Source organism: Physella acuta, unplaced genomic scaffold, assembly GCF_028476545.2.
Source record: "Physella acuta isolate Inbredline_101_S28 unplaced genomic scaffold, ASM2847654v3 ptg001157l, whole genome shotgun sequence".
NCBI classification, from domain to species: domain Eukaryota; kingdom Metazoa; phylum Mollusca; class Gastropoda; family Physidae; genus Physella; species Physella acuta.
In genome coordinates, this window is record NW_026732674.1 from 630267 (window position 1) to 645009 (window position 14743).

Below are 14743 nucleotides of genomic sequence, written 5' to 3' on the forward strand. Positions count from 1 at the left end.
CAGAAATTAACTTTAAACAGCAGTGTTTGCGAGCAGATTTGATATATAAACAGTGTTTCTTCCAGACATGTTTCTCCGGGGGGGGGGAGCACTTGAAATTTTCGGGGGGGGGGGGCGGTAAACTTTCCTCGGGGGGGGGGGGAAGACAATGTTAAAAGTATACATTTTCTATATAAATAATATAAATTTCATTTCGTTCGGGGGGGGGGGGGGGAGACGGTAAAAAATTTTCGGGGGGGGGGGGGGGGGGGAACAGCCTGGAAGGACAGCAGCCATTTGTAAAATAAGAGTGGCTTCCCCTGCTCCCGCTAATAATAGGTTAGGCCTACAAAATAAATGAAACAAGATGGCTGCTATAGCAAATGAGCATGGTTGGATCTGATGAAAACATCGTTAGTCTTCATGTTGAAAAGTTTTAATTAAATTGTTTAAAAACAGGTACATAAATGAACTATTTTTGTAAATCTCAAAACATAATTCCTACTTAAAATAAAAATGTGAAATAATTAGATTTTAGATCTATTAAATGTAAGGAGTCAACCTCAACCTGTTTCACTTCAGTGTTTTTCTTTTCACAATATGTGAATATAGATCTAGATTTCTAGATCTAGTATAGATTGGGCGCTATTTTGTAACCGTTTAACACAGAAACAAACCGGGAGAATGTTTACACCCGTGTCTGATAATGGAATCTTCTTTAAAAAAGGGGTGTTAGGTTACTGGTAGTTAACTAAATACACACATGGCTGGATAATGTCAATGCTAACCCTGTCCCTAACCCCAACCCTGGTCCAACCATACGCCTAACCCTAATTTCTAACCATACAGTTAGTCGAGATTACAATACTACACTAACAACCCAACACCCCTTTTTTAAAGAAGATTCCATTATCGGACACTGGTATCTATAATCAAATCATCCAACAAACCCAAAGTACTATATTATTCCTCTGCCTTTCTACTCTTAATAAATATGTATCAATCATTTTATAATATTTTATATTCCTAAGCATTAAATTTGAGATATTCATGTTTTAGTGACGTGCTACTTGCGATATTTTTTTCCCCTCTGTTTTTTTCCCTGCGGCCATCTGAACCAGCTTTCGTAACGATCAAATGTTTACACCGGTGTCCGATAATGGAATCTTCTTTAAAAAGGGGGTGTTAGATTACTATACTACTAACAACCCAACACCCCTTTTTTAAAGATGATTCCATTATCGGACACGGGTATCTATAATCATGCCATTGGCTTATGAAGTTATGGGACTATGACAGGGTTTCTGTCACATTTACTAGCTTTGACTTAAGCTGATTTTAAAATAATTTTTTATATATCTAAAGCTAAAATGGATAGTTACTATTTGATACCTTACTTTAAATATGTAGATGTAGGTTTTTAGGTAGGTAATAGAAATTAGTAGGCCTAATAGATCTACAATCTATCTATATATATAATTCTCTTCTCGGAAACCCTAGAAAACAAGCTGTAAGCGCGCTCCCTACCACCCCCACCCCTCTATGTTCTGGTGAGCTGTGGTTCACGCTAAATGTTTACAATCGTAGAGCCGGGTTAAGGGACGGCTATTAGGGGCAGATAATTTAGTTTGAAACGATTTTAAACTTAGGGGAGGTAACTTAGAGGAGGCTGCTTTCACGGGGGGGGGGGGGGGGGAAAGGGGGGGTATCGTCCTTAACGTGCTACTGGTAGTGTTTCAAAGCAAATATATTCAGTGGCAGCATTGGTACTGTCGAATTCATAAATTATGAATTACTGAAAAGTAGAAAATAAAACAACTAAATAACGGCATATGATACGCAGCGGAGCGGCTCGTTTTTTATATTTATATATAAGATCCGAAAATATTCAAAATATACATATATTAGCCTAATAGTAATATTATTGATTAATAATTAATATTAATGCTTATTTAGTGACTCCTAGCCCTTCTCGAAAATCTTATCAAGGACTATTAATTTAGAAAATGATAAAATAATAGGCCTATTAATAATTAATATTAGATTAATTTGCATTAATAATTTTGCAGGCTTCTTTTAGTTTGAAGGTGTGCTTTTTTTTAAAAATGAGATTTTTACTGTAACTAATTATATAGAGAAAAACAATATGGCTTATAAAAATAAGGAGTCGCCCTTTCATTAATAAAGGCAAAAGACAAAGAAAACATGAATATATGGTTCCCTACTGAGATTCAAACTCTGGGGATATTCGTTAACAGATGTGCACTGTGCCACCCAACCATGGTGTGCTATGGCGTGAACACTGTTTTTAACTATTAATCTATCTATTCATATTACTTCTGATTGATAAAAGACACTTCAGTTATTAAAACAGATGTTATCATAGCTCAATAAGGCCCTTTTGATCTTTTTTATGACTTAAAAAATTCTATGGTGTTATAATAATATAGTAAAGCTAAGACATAAATATTTAAAAATTTTTTAAATGCAATCAATATATTTTCAAAAATAAATTTTAATTTGGTTTTCTAATCAACATTATTTTTATTTCAGTTTTTTCTGCAATAATTCATCAATCTAAAGCTATGGAAAACACAAAGGACACTAATGGTATAGTTTGGGAGTGTTCAAATATGGTTAAACAGGAATTGAGTGACGAAATCATAACATTTATGGACATGAAATCAGATGAAACATCAGCTATTTCAAGTTCAGAAGGAGTACAAACAAATATATCAAAACTCTTTTCAAATTCTGAAGATATAAAGCAAAATGTATCAACACAATTTTCAACTGTTAAAGACAAATACTTGGAGGAAACAATGCCATTTTTAGCTTTAGAATATAAAAATCTTGATAAAACAAAGCCTTTGTTTAATTTAGAAGAGATGAAACAAGATAACCCAACATCATTTTCATCTTCTGAAGACATGAAACCAAATATATCAACAGCATTTTCAATTTTTGAAGATATAAAACCTGAGATATTAACAATTTCATCTTTGGAGAATGAACAACGAAATGGTTTCAAAGCACAGCAACAACTTTCTTCCCCACCAGATTCAACTGATTTTAAAGAAAATTTAGCAGTTTTAAAATCAGATCTTCAAAATGAATTAAAACAACTCAAGTTATTGCATGCAAAATTGAATGATAATCTCCCAACAGAATATCAGATCAATGATAAGGGACTGAAGACATACAAGTGTGATATGTGTTGTCAAAGATTTTTCCATTTTGATCATGTTAAACAACACATAAACATTCACACAAGGGTGAATCCATATGGTCATGATTTTCATCAGCAAGAAGTTGTTATGATCAGTCAGGGTGAACAGATTAACAAAATAAACCTAGAACAGGTATACAATAAGTCTAGTTTGTCTAAAAAGTTCACCACAAAGTCTAGTTTATCTACACACACAAATATTCATTCTGGAATTAATAAGCCATATGAATGTGCTGTGTGTAATAAGAAATATCATATTAAAAATAATTTAGCAAAACATATAAAGATACATTTAGGAGAAAGACCATATGAATGTGATGTGTGTCACAAAAAATTTAGTCAAAAGGGTCATCTATCAGAACATAAAAATATTCATTTACCAGAGAAACCATATGAATGTGATGTGTGTCATAAAAAATTTAGTCAAAAAAAAAATCTATCACAACATAAAAAAATTCATTTACCAGAGAGACCATATAAATGTGATGTGTGTCACAAAAAATTTAGTCATGAAGGTAATTTATCTAAACATAAAAATATTCATTTACCAGAGAGACCATATGAATGTGATGTGTGTCACAAAAAATTTAATCATAAAAGACATTTATCAGAACATAAAATGATTCATTTACCAGATAGATTATATGAATGTGATGTGTGTCACAAAAAATTTAGTCAAAAATATAATCTATCACAACATAAAAAAATTCATTTACCAGAGAGACCATATGAATGTGATGTGTGTCATAAAAAATTTAGTTGTAAAAGTAATTTATCTATACATAAAAATATTCATTTACCAGAGAGACCATATGAATGTGATGTGTGTCATAAAAAATTTAATCATAAATTTAATCTATCAGACCATAAAAAAATTCATTTACCAGATAGACCACATGAATGTGATGTGTGTCATAAAAAATTTAGTCTTAAAGGTGATTTATCTAAACATAAAATAAATGTTCATTCAAGTCTCAAGCCACATGAATGTGATGTTTGTCATAAAAGTTTTGCCCTTAAATCTAGATTATCCATACATAAAAATATTCATTTACCAGAGAGACCATATGAATGTGATGTGTGCCATAAAAAATTTAGTCAGAAAGGTCATTTATCAAAACATAAAATAACTAAACATTTAGGAGAAAGACCATATGAATGTGATGTGTGCCATAAAAATTTTAGTCAGAAATATCATTTATCAGAACATAAAATAACTATTCATTCAAGTCTCAAGCCACATGAATGTGATGTTTGTCATAAAAGTTTTGCCCTTAAATCTAGATTATCTAAACATAAAAATATTCATTTACCTGAGAGACCATATGAATTTGAATGTGATGTGTGTCACAAAAAATTTAGTCAAAAGGGTAATCTATCAGAACATAAAAATATTCATTTACCAGAGAGACCATATGAATGTGATGTGTGTCACAAAAAATTTAATTATAAAAGACGTTTATCAGAGCATAAAATGATTCATTTACCAGATTGAGTGATGTGTGTCACAAAAAATTTAATCATAAAGTTAGTTTATCTACACATAAAAAAATTCATTTACCAGAAAGACCATATGAATGTGATGCAGGGGCGGAACTACAGTGCCGCCAGACCCCGCAATGCAGGGGGGGGGGGGGCACAGCCGCCCATAATCATTTTTTTTTATAGTTAAAATTAATTTTCTTGCATTTTTGACTTGATGGTTTTTTTTGAAAAAAGAATACTGTAGCTGCGGTTGGAGTATCTTTATTCTATAGACACCATCCCACGCTCTTGTATATTCTTTTTCCTACAATCAAATACACGCTGTTGTCGGCAAAATTCTTTTGAAAAAACATCAATTGCGCGAGAGGCCGCTAGATATTAAGACGGCTTATTGAGACCATCCCAAATTTGGTACTGATGGATAAAAGCACATCGTCACTTCGTTGGCCCTTTTAAGTCCCTTTCTCAGACCTCCCCTCCCGCTCTTAGCCTTACAAGAAGCGAATAGATGGCGCCTCAACAACTAAGCTGGCTCGTATCGGTGGTAGTGTAGACAAACTAACGCTTCAACAACTAATATCCAAGAAATAAAGTGCCGACATTGTTTACGTTTAATAACCACTGTTCTAGAAAACAAGGCAAACGTCTCAAATAAATACACGAATGATAGCGTGTTTTGTATATATATATATATATATATATATATATATATATATATATATATATATATATATATATATATATATATTCGTCACTGGCACCTTGATAGTGGTTTTGTAAATAACAAACAGATGACAGATCTAATACTGTAGTGATGTTATATAGTAGCTAAGACGTGTTTTTCTTTAAAATATACACATTAGCTGTAGTGTGAAAGATAGGCAAACGCTCAAACCACTTCCATAAATTATTTCTCTTTTTCAAATAGTCAAATAGGGTTGCTCGAAAGCTCTTTTTAAAAAAATAGATTTGTAATAATCAAATTAAACAGCAATTACTGGTCTTATTATTTTTTTTAAAAAAATTACTAAAGAATGGTAAAGTACAAAAATGAAACGTAGTTAAAATTAATAATATAAATACAAAAAAAAACATAAAAATAAACATAACACCGAGACACCATTACTTATACAAAGCTTCATGATTGATATACTTTTGGCCGACTTAGTGATTAGAAGTATTAAACATATATGAAAACAGAGATTTTCAAAACAGACCAATGCACTCATACAGTATCATACACATAACATGTTGTGATTAGATTTAATTGAATTTTTTTTTTCCAAAACCCGATCAGGCCAGAAAGGAGTATCCTGTGTTCGTATTGTGTTTATATATAAATATATATATATATATGGGGGGGGGGCATTTTTTCTAGTTCCGCCACTGATGTGATGTGTGTCATAAAAAATTCAATCATAAAAGACATTTATCAGAACATAAAATGATTCATTTACCAGATAGATTATATGAACGTGATGTGTGTCATAAAAATTTAATCGTAAAGGTGATTTGTCAGAGCATAAAAATATTCATTTACCAGAGAGACCATATGAATGTGATGTGTGTCACAAAAAATGACATTTATCATAAAAAGTTTGCTCGTAAGTCTAGTTTATCTACACACACAAAATTTCACTCAGGACTTAAGCCACCTGAATGTGTTGTTGGTCATTAAATTCTCTTTCACAAGGGTCTTTAATTATCTGTATATAAAATTATTGCTTTTGTACTAATACCACATTGTGGAGGCTAAATACACACCATTAATGTTTGTCATACAGGATCAGAGTTTCTTCCAGGCATCTCTACCCCCCCCCCCCCCCCCCGAAAAAAAAACTCTGGAAGAAACACTGTACAGGATATAATACTCTTCATAGTATTATTTGTCATACAAAGTATTGCTAATGATTAATATGTTATCTAGACATTTCATTTTGAAGATAAGTAAAATGAATGTATTATTTGTAACTAATGTTTTTAAATGTGTGTATATTGTAAACGTGAAATTCAAACAATGTTAAAAAAGTTAATTAAAAATCATTTAACATGATATTTTTTTAAAATATTCACACAAAGGAAGAAACATTTCATGGAAAGAATGGATGTCATGAGTCTCCATAGCACATTTATCATCTTGTACTAGGTGTTATAGTTAGCTTTGTTTTGGTTTTTTGGAAATATGATGCCTAAATTCTTACCCTTTACATTACCCATACAATAATTAATGCTAACCACTAATAGACACCAACAATGTACAATTATAATTTGAATCATTGAAGTAATATTTACTCAAAATTTTTCTATATTGAATATTCCATTTTATGTAATTCTAAATTTTGTATAAATAATTATATAACCCATTAAGTTAATCATAATTATGATAATTGAAGTGAGCAACAAAATGTATTAATTAATGTAGCTGAAAATGATTAAATTTTTAAAACAGAAGATACAATTTATTATTATGATTATTATTGATGTATAATTTATCTTTTTACTTTACTTTCTCGTATATACGAAGTATAGAGAAAGTATTGTAATCGTCCACAAAAATCACTTGAAATTTTAACAATTTTCACCGTATTACACCTCAGTCCTTCATCACATCCGAAGTATAGAGGACTTATTTTAATCGGGCAAAAATTATCAATCCAGATTTACCAAAATTAAGAGGTTTTATGCGTAATCCAGTCTGAAAAACTGGGCTTTGCAATTCTGTCTGTGTGTAAATACGATTACTTGAGTACCGTTACAGCTAAGGATGAAATTTCATATATAAGTTTTTTATAAAAATCTTAGATCCGTATCAACTTTTGAGCTATTTCCGATAACCGGAAGTGGTACTTTTTCTACTTTGAATTTTTCAAAAGCCAATAACTTGAGTACTATTTCAGATAGATAAATAAAATTTCACATGTGTGTAAAAGATCTAATTTTCTACCTTCTGTTAAATTTTGAGTAATCTCCGTTGACCGGAAGTAGTAATTTACGCTACTTCCGATTTTTCAAAAAACTAATGTAAATTTTTAAAGTACTAATAATATTGCGCACTATTCCATACGGACAATTGCGATTATTAACTCGTCAAGGATGGATGTGTGTCCGATGTGTGTCTGCAGCTTTAAGTCGTATCTTCTCCTCAACGAAGCAATATCGAGGACTAGTTCCAAAAGCAAATATGTTAAGCATGTTCAGAGGATGATTGTGGGCCAAAAAAATTCCCGGAATACCTTCCTGGATTTCCCGGAAAAGCCAAAAAAACCTCGAAAAAGAAATGCAGTTTTTGGCAGAGCTATTTTTAGATAACATAAGGGAATTGTGCTTAAATTGTCACTAGACTTTTTATTAACTTGTTTGTTTATTCATGTGTTTATATTTCTATTTTTTCGATTATTAACTCGTCATTTCTGGGAATGTCCGCAGCTGTAAGTCGTATCTCCTCCTCAGCGAAGCAATATCGAGGACTAGTTCCAAAAGCAAATATGTTAAGCAAGTTCCGAGGATGATTGTGGGCCAAAAAAAAATCCCGGAATTCCTTCCTGTAAAAGCCAAAAAACCTCGGAAAAATGCAATTTTTGGCCCATATCTCGGCAACAAACATTTTAAAATTACATTATACATAATACATTACAGTACTATATAGCAAAGAAGGCAGTGGAAGTCGAAGGAGGAGGAGGAGGGTAAATCATGTGACCTGGCTGGCTTAGCAGCGAGCTGCAGGCGAAGGAGGAGGAGGGTAAATCATGTGACCTGGTTGGCTTAGCAGCGAACTGCGCGAGCCGCAATGGCTGAATGGGATGAACTTTGGGAGTGTGGGAAAAAGGTTTTATACTATTAAAATTACCTCACAAACAATCAATAACACAATATAAATGCATAGGGTAAAGGAGGGCGTTAAGAGCCGTGTGGTATTAAGCCCCAATCAACACCTGATAACATAAGGAAATTGCGCTTAAATTGTCACTAGACTTTTTATTAACTTGTTTAACAAATCGATTACAAGATAATTACGGTTTTCGTCACTTACAAGACCTCAAACAGATGGCTAACATTAGATCTAAATCCATTATGTCAGACATAAGCACTTAGCTTTTTTTTTAAATCATAGATTATTTCTATTTTTTGCAATGGTAACTTTTAAACGCCTTTTTATTTTTAAGTTGCATAAATTTCAAAAGGCGCCAATTGTCAGAAAATGACCCTGAAATGGGAAGGCCCCTCCCCCTCCCCATTACCAGCTATACGCCTATGATTGTATTAGCCGACAAAGACAACTCAAGCTGTTTTATAAAAAAGAAAGAAAAAACCTGAGCACGATCATTTATTGTAAGTTCGTAACAGGGGCGGAACTACAGTGCCGCCAGACCCCGCAATGCGGGGGGGGGGGGGGGCCAGACCAATTGGGGGCACAAAAATCCTGGCTAAATTATTTTTAAAAAATTTAAAAAAAAATTAGGTGGAGGTCGAGTTATCTTTCTTCTACAGTTACAAACAAACACGATAGTCGGCAAACGTCTTTGAGAAAAATGCACAGACTATATATAGCTCGAGAGACCGCCATGCAGACATATAGACAACTTCAAAGACGAAGCATCTGAAATTTGACTCTGCCGGTACGCTTTGAAATCGGGCTGGGGAAATGTTGCGGCGAGGCGACTATCCTGGTCTTCTAGACGATCGGAAAAAGTCGGCACTATTGATGTAGATGTTTATCGGCGCTTTCTTGTCCCCTTCCCTTTCCAACTCTCCCCCACCCCCTCCCCCCTACCCCTCACTTCTACCCCTCACCACACCCTTACTCTTACAATAAGATGTAATGCATAGATTAACGAACCGTCTATGAACTGTAAACTGACCACTTCTGCACATTTTGTTAAAGACACTAGTCAGTAGTTGTTCATTTACCTGATGAACAGGGGCGGAACTACAGTCCCGCCAGACCCCGCAATGCGCGGGGAGGGGGGGGGGGCAAGCCGTTTAGGGGCCCACGGCTGACCAAAATTAATTTTTTTTTTTTAATTTTGAATTTAATTTTTGCCTTAATATTTGGTTTGTAAAAGAAAAACACTGTAGTTCGGTACGATTATCTTTATTTTACAGTCACTATACTACGCTCTTCCGCAAAAGATAAAATCCATTACACGAACTACAGTGTAAAATATAGGCAACTCTTCAAATTTTGAGTGACTTCTTTGACTCGTTGCCCCCCCCCCCCCCTTCCTTTGATAGCTAAATAGAGGACACGTAACTGTTTGACCGACCCTCCAAAGTGTACTGTGGCGGATGGGGCAGGGGATGGGGACCAAAAAGGGGCTTAAAAAATTGTCGACAAATTCTTTACATATTTAAAACAGTTATTTATAGTTGTATTTTTTAACCATCGTCAATGCCGAGTTCTATTTCCCTACAATCAAACACACGCTGTCGCCGGCAAAATTCTTTTAAAAAAAACAACAAAGTCCATAGCACGATAAGCCGCTACATATGAAGCGGGCTTTAATGATGCGCGGTTCTTATTTGCGGCATTGGTAGGGGACCCGAAATCCATTGTACATTTTTCAATGTTAATATGTGTTTGTGATAGTGGTTGAATTTGTACCCTGTACTATCTTGTATCGTACAAATAATTTAAAAAAAAATAATATAATACTAGAAACTTCAGTTTTATATACGTTTACTTGTTTTTGATTTTACAAGAAATATAGTAAACTTTTAAGGCCTATAGTTCAAATTATCTTCCCTGAGTAAGTTTTACAATGGGCGATGCTGACGTACATAGATCAAGGCGTTTTGTTGTCCTTTCAAGTTTTTTCCCGAGCCGACCCATATCCCATCCCTCTTTCTCAACCTCACAAGTATCGAGGAGATAAATGTATCGTTTATGAACTACTTCCTAACCGTACGATTCACCACTTCAGCACATTTTGTCAGACACTAGACAGCACTAGATCTAGTCAACACATATTAATTTACAATTTACTTTCATAGTATTAGGCACATCTAATTCACAAAACAGGTAAGATTATTTTTTATATAATTATTTAGAAATTAATTAGAACGTTTAGAATTAATTGAAAATTATTAATAGTCATTGAGGTGGGGGGGTGTGAGGGTCTGGCTTTTTGTTAATCCCCCCCCCCCCCCTCCCCTAAATCAGAAGGTTATCCAACGCGTGACCTGGCCACATACAGTTGTACATGTGAAAAACATTTTTCTCTCTAATTATTATTATGCATTACTGCATCATTCACCCAATCGCCATGAAAACTTGGGAAGCTGTTGAGTACAGCCCGCAAAGGTTTCTGTCATAGGCCTAGCATTTGTACATATTTGAGTGGGGACTCCTAACGGAAATATGTGATTTAGCGCCCCGTGATCCTGCATAAGCGGATGAGGTTACTACTTGAATACAACCGGCGTCAGTGTCATCCTGAGCGCATCACATATGAGCAAGTTGGCCCCCACAGACAGTCGTTTATAAGTTCCCACAACACTAGGACTAAGTCTCGCTACAACACTCGATGACTAAATCTAATTAGGTGTCGCACGAATGTTTCTTCCAGGGTAGACTGTTTTCGGGGGTGGGGAGGGGGGGGGGAGCTCTGCCGGAAGAAACAATGTGTCACAACCATCACCCGTGCAGTAATGTAACCGGTAGCTCCAAGAGCCCCGTGACTCCCCTGACACCTGGGCCGTCGCCGAGGGATTTACAGCATGCCTAGGCGTGTCTAGTTGGTAGTGTGGACAAACCCGCGCCCTAAGATCCAAGAAATGAACTGCCGACATTGTTAACATTTAATTCAACTTCTGGAAAACAGGGCACACGGTTAGTAACGTTTTGATGAAAGCCTCAGTTTGGTGTGTTGGACTAGATTTAGAAAGGGGCCAGCTCGTGTGTTGGAAAACCTCTGATTTATTCGTGTACCAGATGGAATTTAAAAAAAAAAAAAAAAAAAAAAAAATATATATATATATATATATATATATATATATATATATATATATATATATATATATATATATATATATATGTAACTAGTGGAGTTACCAGGGACGATAAGAACGTATTACAGTCTGTCAACTTTGACATGACCAAGGCCAAACTGGGCTGACGCAACAGTGCAGGTGGTCTAATAATCGGATTGTACGACAGAGCTGCGCAATTAATATTCTGATGCAACGATTAGAATCGATTACGAATACGATTACGAATACGATTACGAATACGATTACGAATACGATTACGAATACGAGGAGATAAAATAGGAAGGCGACAGTTGAGAACGGGGCAGTATCAAGTTGGTTACTGAACGGGAGAGAACCCAGTTGGTTATTGAACGGTGTAGACGTGTGTGTTATGTGAGGATAGGAATTATGGACACGTGCATTCTGTTATGTGAGGAGAGTGGGGGTCAGTTGGTTCATTGTATTCTTGTGGAACATTGATGCATTGTTATGTGGAGCATTTCTATTGGTTCATGTAATAAAGAGATCAATGTAAACCTGCATTTCCGAGTATCTATATTGTGGTCGATGTTGTGTGCTGGTCAAAGGTAGCACGAGTAAATACACTCGGCAACATTTGGCGCTGTCAGCAGTGAAATCGGTAACATTTGGCACTACAAGTAAATAGACTCGGTAACATATAGATCTATATAGGGGCCCAAAAAAAATTCTGCGGGGGGGGGGGGGGCTTTTTTTCTAGTTCCGCCACTGATACACATGACATGTTGTGATTAGATTTAATTGAATTTTTTTTTTAAAAACCCGATCAGGCCAGAAATGAGTATCCTATGTTCGTATTGTGTTTATATATATATATATATATATATATATATATATATATATATATTTGGGGCCCAAAAAAAATTTTTGCGGGGTGGCCCATTTTTTCTAGTTCCGCCACTGTATAGTTTTAATACAAAATGAGATAGAATAAGAATATAATAGATGAATGAGACATGTTGCAATGAGTCAATTAATGACAATTAAGGAGGTCATTAAATAATTTTTGTTTTAGTTTAGTTTCGAATACATTTTCACATACATATAGTTTTATTTTATTAAGAAGATTGTTCCACAAATTAGAACCAGAGTAGGCGAATGTTCTTTAATTCAAGAATAAAACAGAGCAACTAACCAGATGGATAAAAAAAAGCTTGTACATTTTCTGTCATGTCGTATTGATGATTATGGCAGTCTTGTCCAGTGGCGTAGCGAGGTTGGGTGTCACCCAGTGCGGCACTTAATGGTGTCACCCCCCCCCCCCCCAGAGGCATAGAGACCCTTCCCAGGGACAAACTTTCAAATTTTCGATTTGCACCCCCCCCCCCCCTCAAACTTTCGATTTGCACCCCCCCTCAAACTTTCGATTTCCACCCCCCTCAAGTTTTCGATTTGCACCCCCCCCCCTCAAACTTTCGATTTGCACCCCCCCCCCCTCGAGTTTTTCTCTATATATTTTGCTATTTTTTGACTTGGTGCCACCCCCCTAAATGGTGTCACCCGGTGCGGTCCGCACCCCCCGCCCCCCCTTCTCGCTACGCCCCTGGTCTTGTCATCTCAGACATAACCGTCCATTGCAAGGACTTTCTTGATGCCTTGCATCTGGAGGCAGCCGTCCAGTGTGGAGGGAAATCTGAAAGTTTCAGGCTATAGCTGGGAATGACGGTTGTATTGGTTTCTTCTCTAGACTCTAGAGACTTTCGGGATTTGTTCGATGACGTGCTTACTTAATGTGTTTGGTTCCGTGACGTCTTAACTTAATGTGTTTGGCCGAGGCATTTAGAAATGTGTGTGCTACAGTCCTAGTTACTCATGTAATAGCTTTAAAACATTCAACGGCGTGTTCACTTCTATCTACATTAGTTACGCATCCAATGCATTCTAAATGGTCACTTTCCAACACCCAATAAAAAAAAAAGCTTACGCAACAAAAAGAAACACAGCAAACCATTTTAATTCACACTAAATGGTCAGAAATTCTACCACCAATTTGAAGTTTGAAAAACAAAGAGGGCTATACTGTTGCACAATGACGAATATTGAATGCTACTAGATCTAAATAGATATGAAAATAGACGTGGAATAGGTATCAACGAATATAACTACCGAAATACTGCAAAATGTGAATGATTACTGGTGGATTATATGGGACGGCGTGGCCTAGCGGTGGAGCGCTAGACTGCTAACCCGATAGTTTCAAGTTCGAAGCCAGGTTCAAGTTAGTGGAACGTCCCTGAGTCCACCCAACTCTGATGGGTACCTAACTCACGTTAGGGAAAATAAAGGCGGCTGGGCATAGAGCTGACCACATTATCCCATTAAATGCCGAGGTCTAGAAACACATGAACTCTACTTCATCTGCCAAATGGATCCTTCGGAAAGAGGAACCTTTACTTACTTAACTGGTGGATTGTTATTAAAATTTAGACGCAAGCTTATTCTGTAAACGGTATGCTCTTTTTAAAATAAAACAAAAAAGTCTACAGACATAAAAACACATTTTAAACTACCACCATACTCCATCCCGACCACTACTTTATACGCACGCCCCCCCCCCCCTTCTCACATGCTTCTTTAGGACACAATGGAAAAATAATCCCCCTTATAAATCGATACTAACGTAAAAGTGTAACACAGACGGCAGTTTTTTGTACAGATGCGAACATAATTGAAAAGGAAACAAAAATTTAAAAAAACAAGTTATTAAAAAGTCTAGTGACAATTTAAGCGCAATTTCCTTATGTTATCTAAAAATAGCTCTATCGTAGCGTAAAGCACACACGGGGACAAAACACAAGACGTATAATGCTGGGGTGCGTTCAAGCTAGGAGAACGATCGGTTTGTAGGTGTTTATGTAATTTAAAAAAAAAAATTGTGACCGAACGAAAGGATATTTTTGAAAACTTTCTTCGGCAATATTGTTCTAAATTATGGCAGAAATCGATTGGTAAATGTTTCAAGTCGCTAAGTGGTCTGGTTGCCGAGATATGGGCCAAAAACAGCATTTTTTCGAGGTTTTTTTTGCTTTTTCCGGGGAAATC

General features: G+C 35.5%; 1 protein-coding gene across 1 annotated transcript; it reads left to right on the top strand.

Moving 5' to 3' along the window:
- Positions 1-333: 333 nt before the first annotated feature.
- LOC131956537 (zinc finger protein 883-like) lies at positions 334-5398 on the top strand. The gene is made up of 2 exons (XM_059321043.1): positions 334-438; positions 2533-5398. The coding sequence occupies exon 2, from the start codon at positions 2565-2567 to the stop codon at positions 4701-4703; it is 2139 nt and encodes a 712-aa protein (XP_059177026.1). The 5' UTR covers positions 334-438; positions 2533-2564; the 3' UTR covers positions 4704-5398.
- Positions 5399-14743: the final 9345 nt, after the last annotated feature.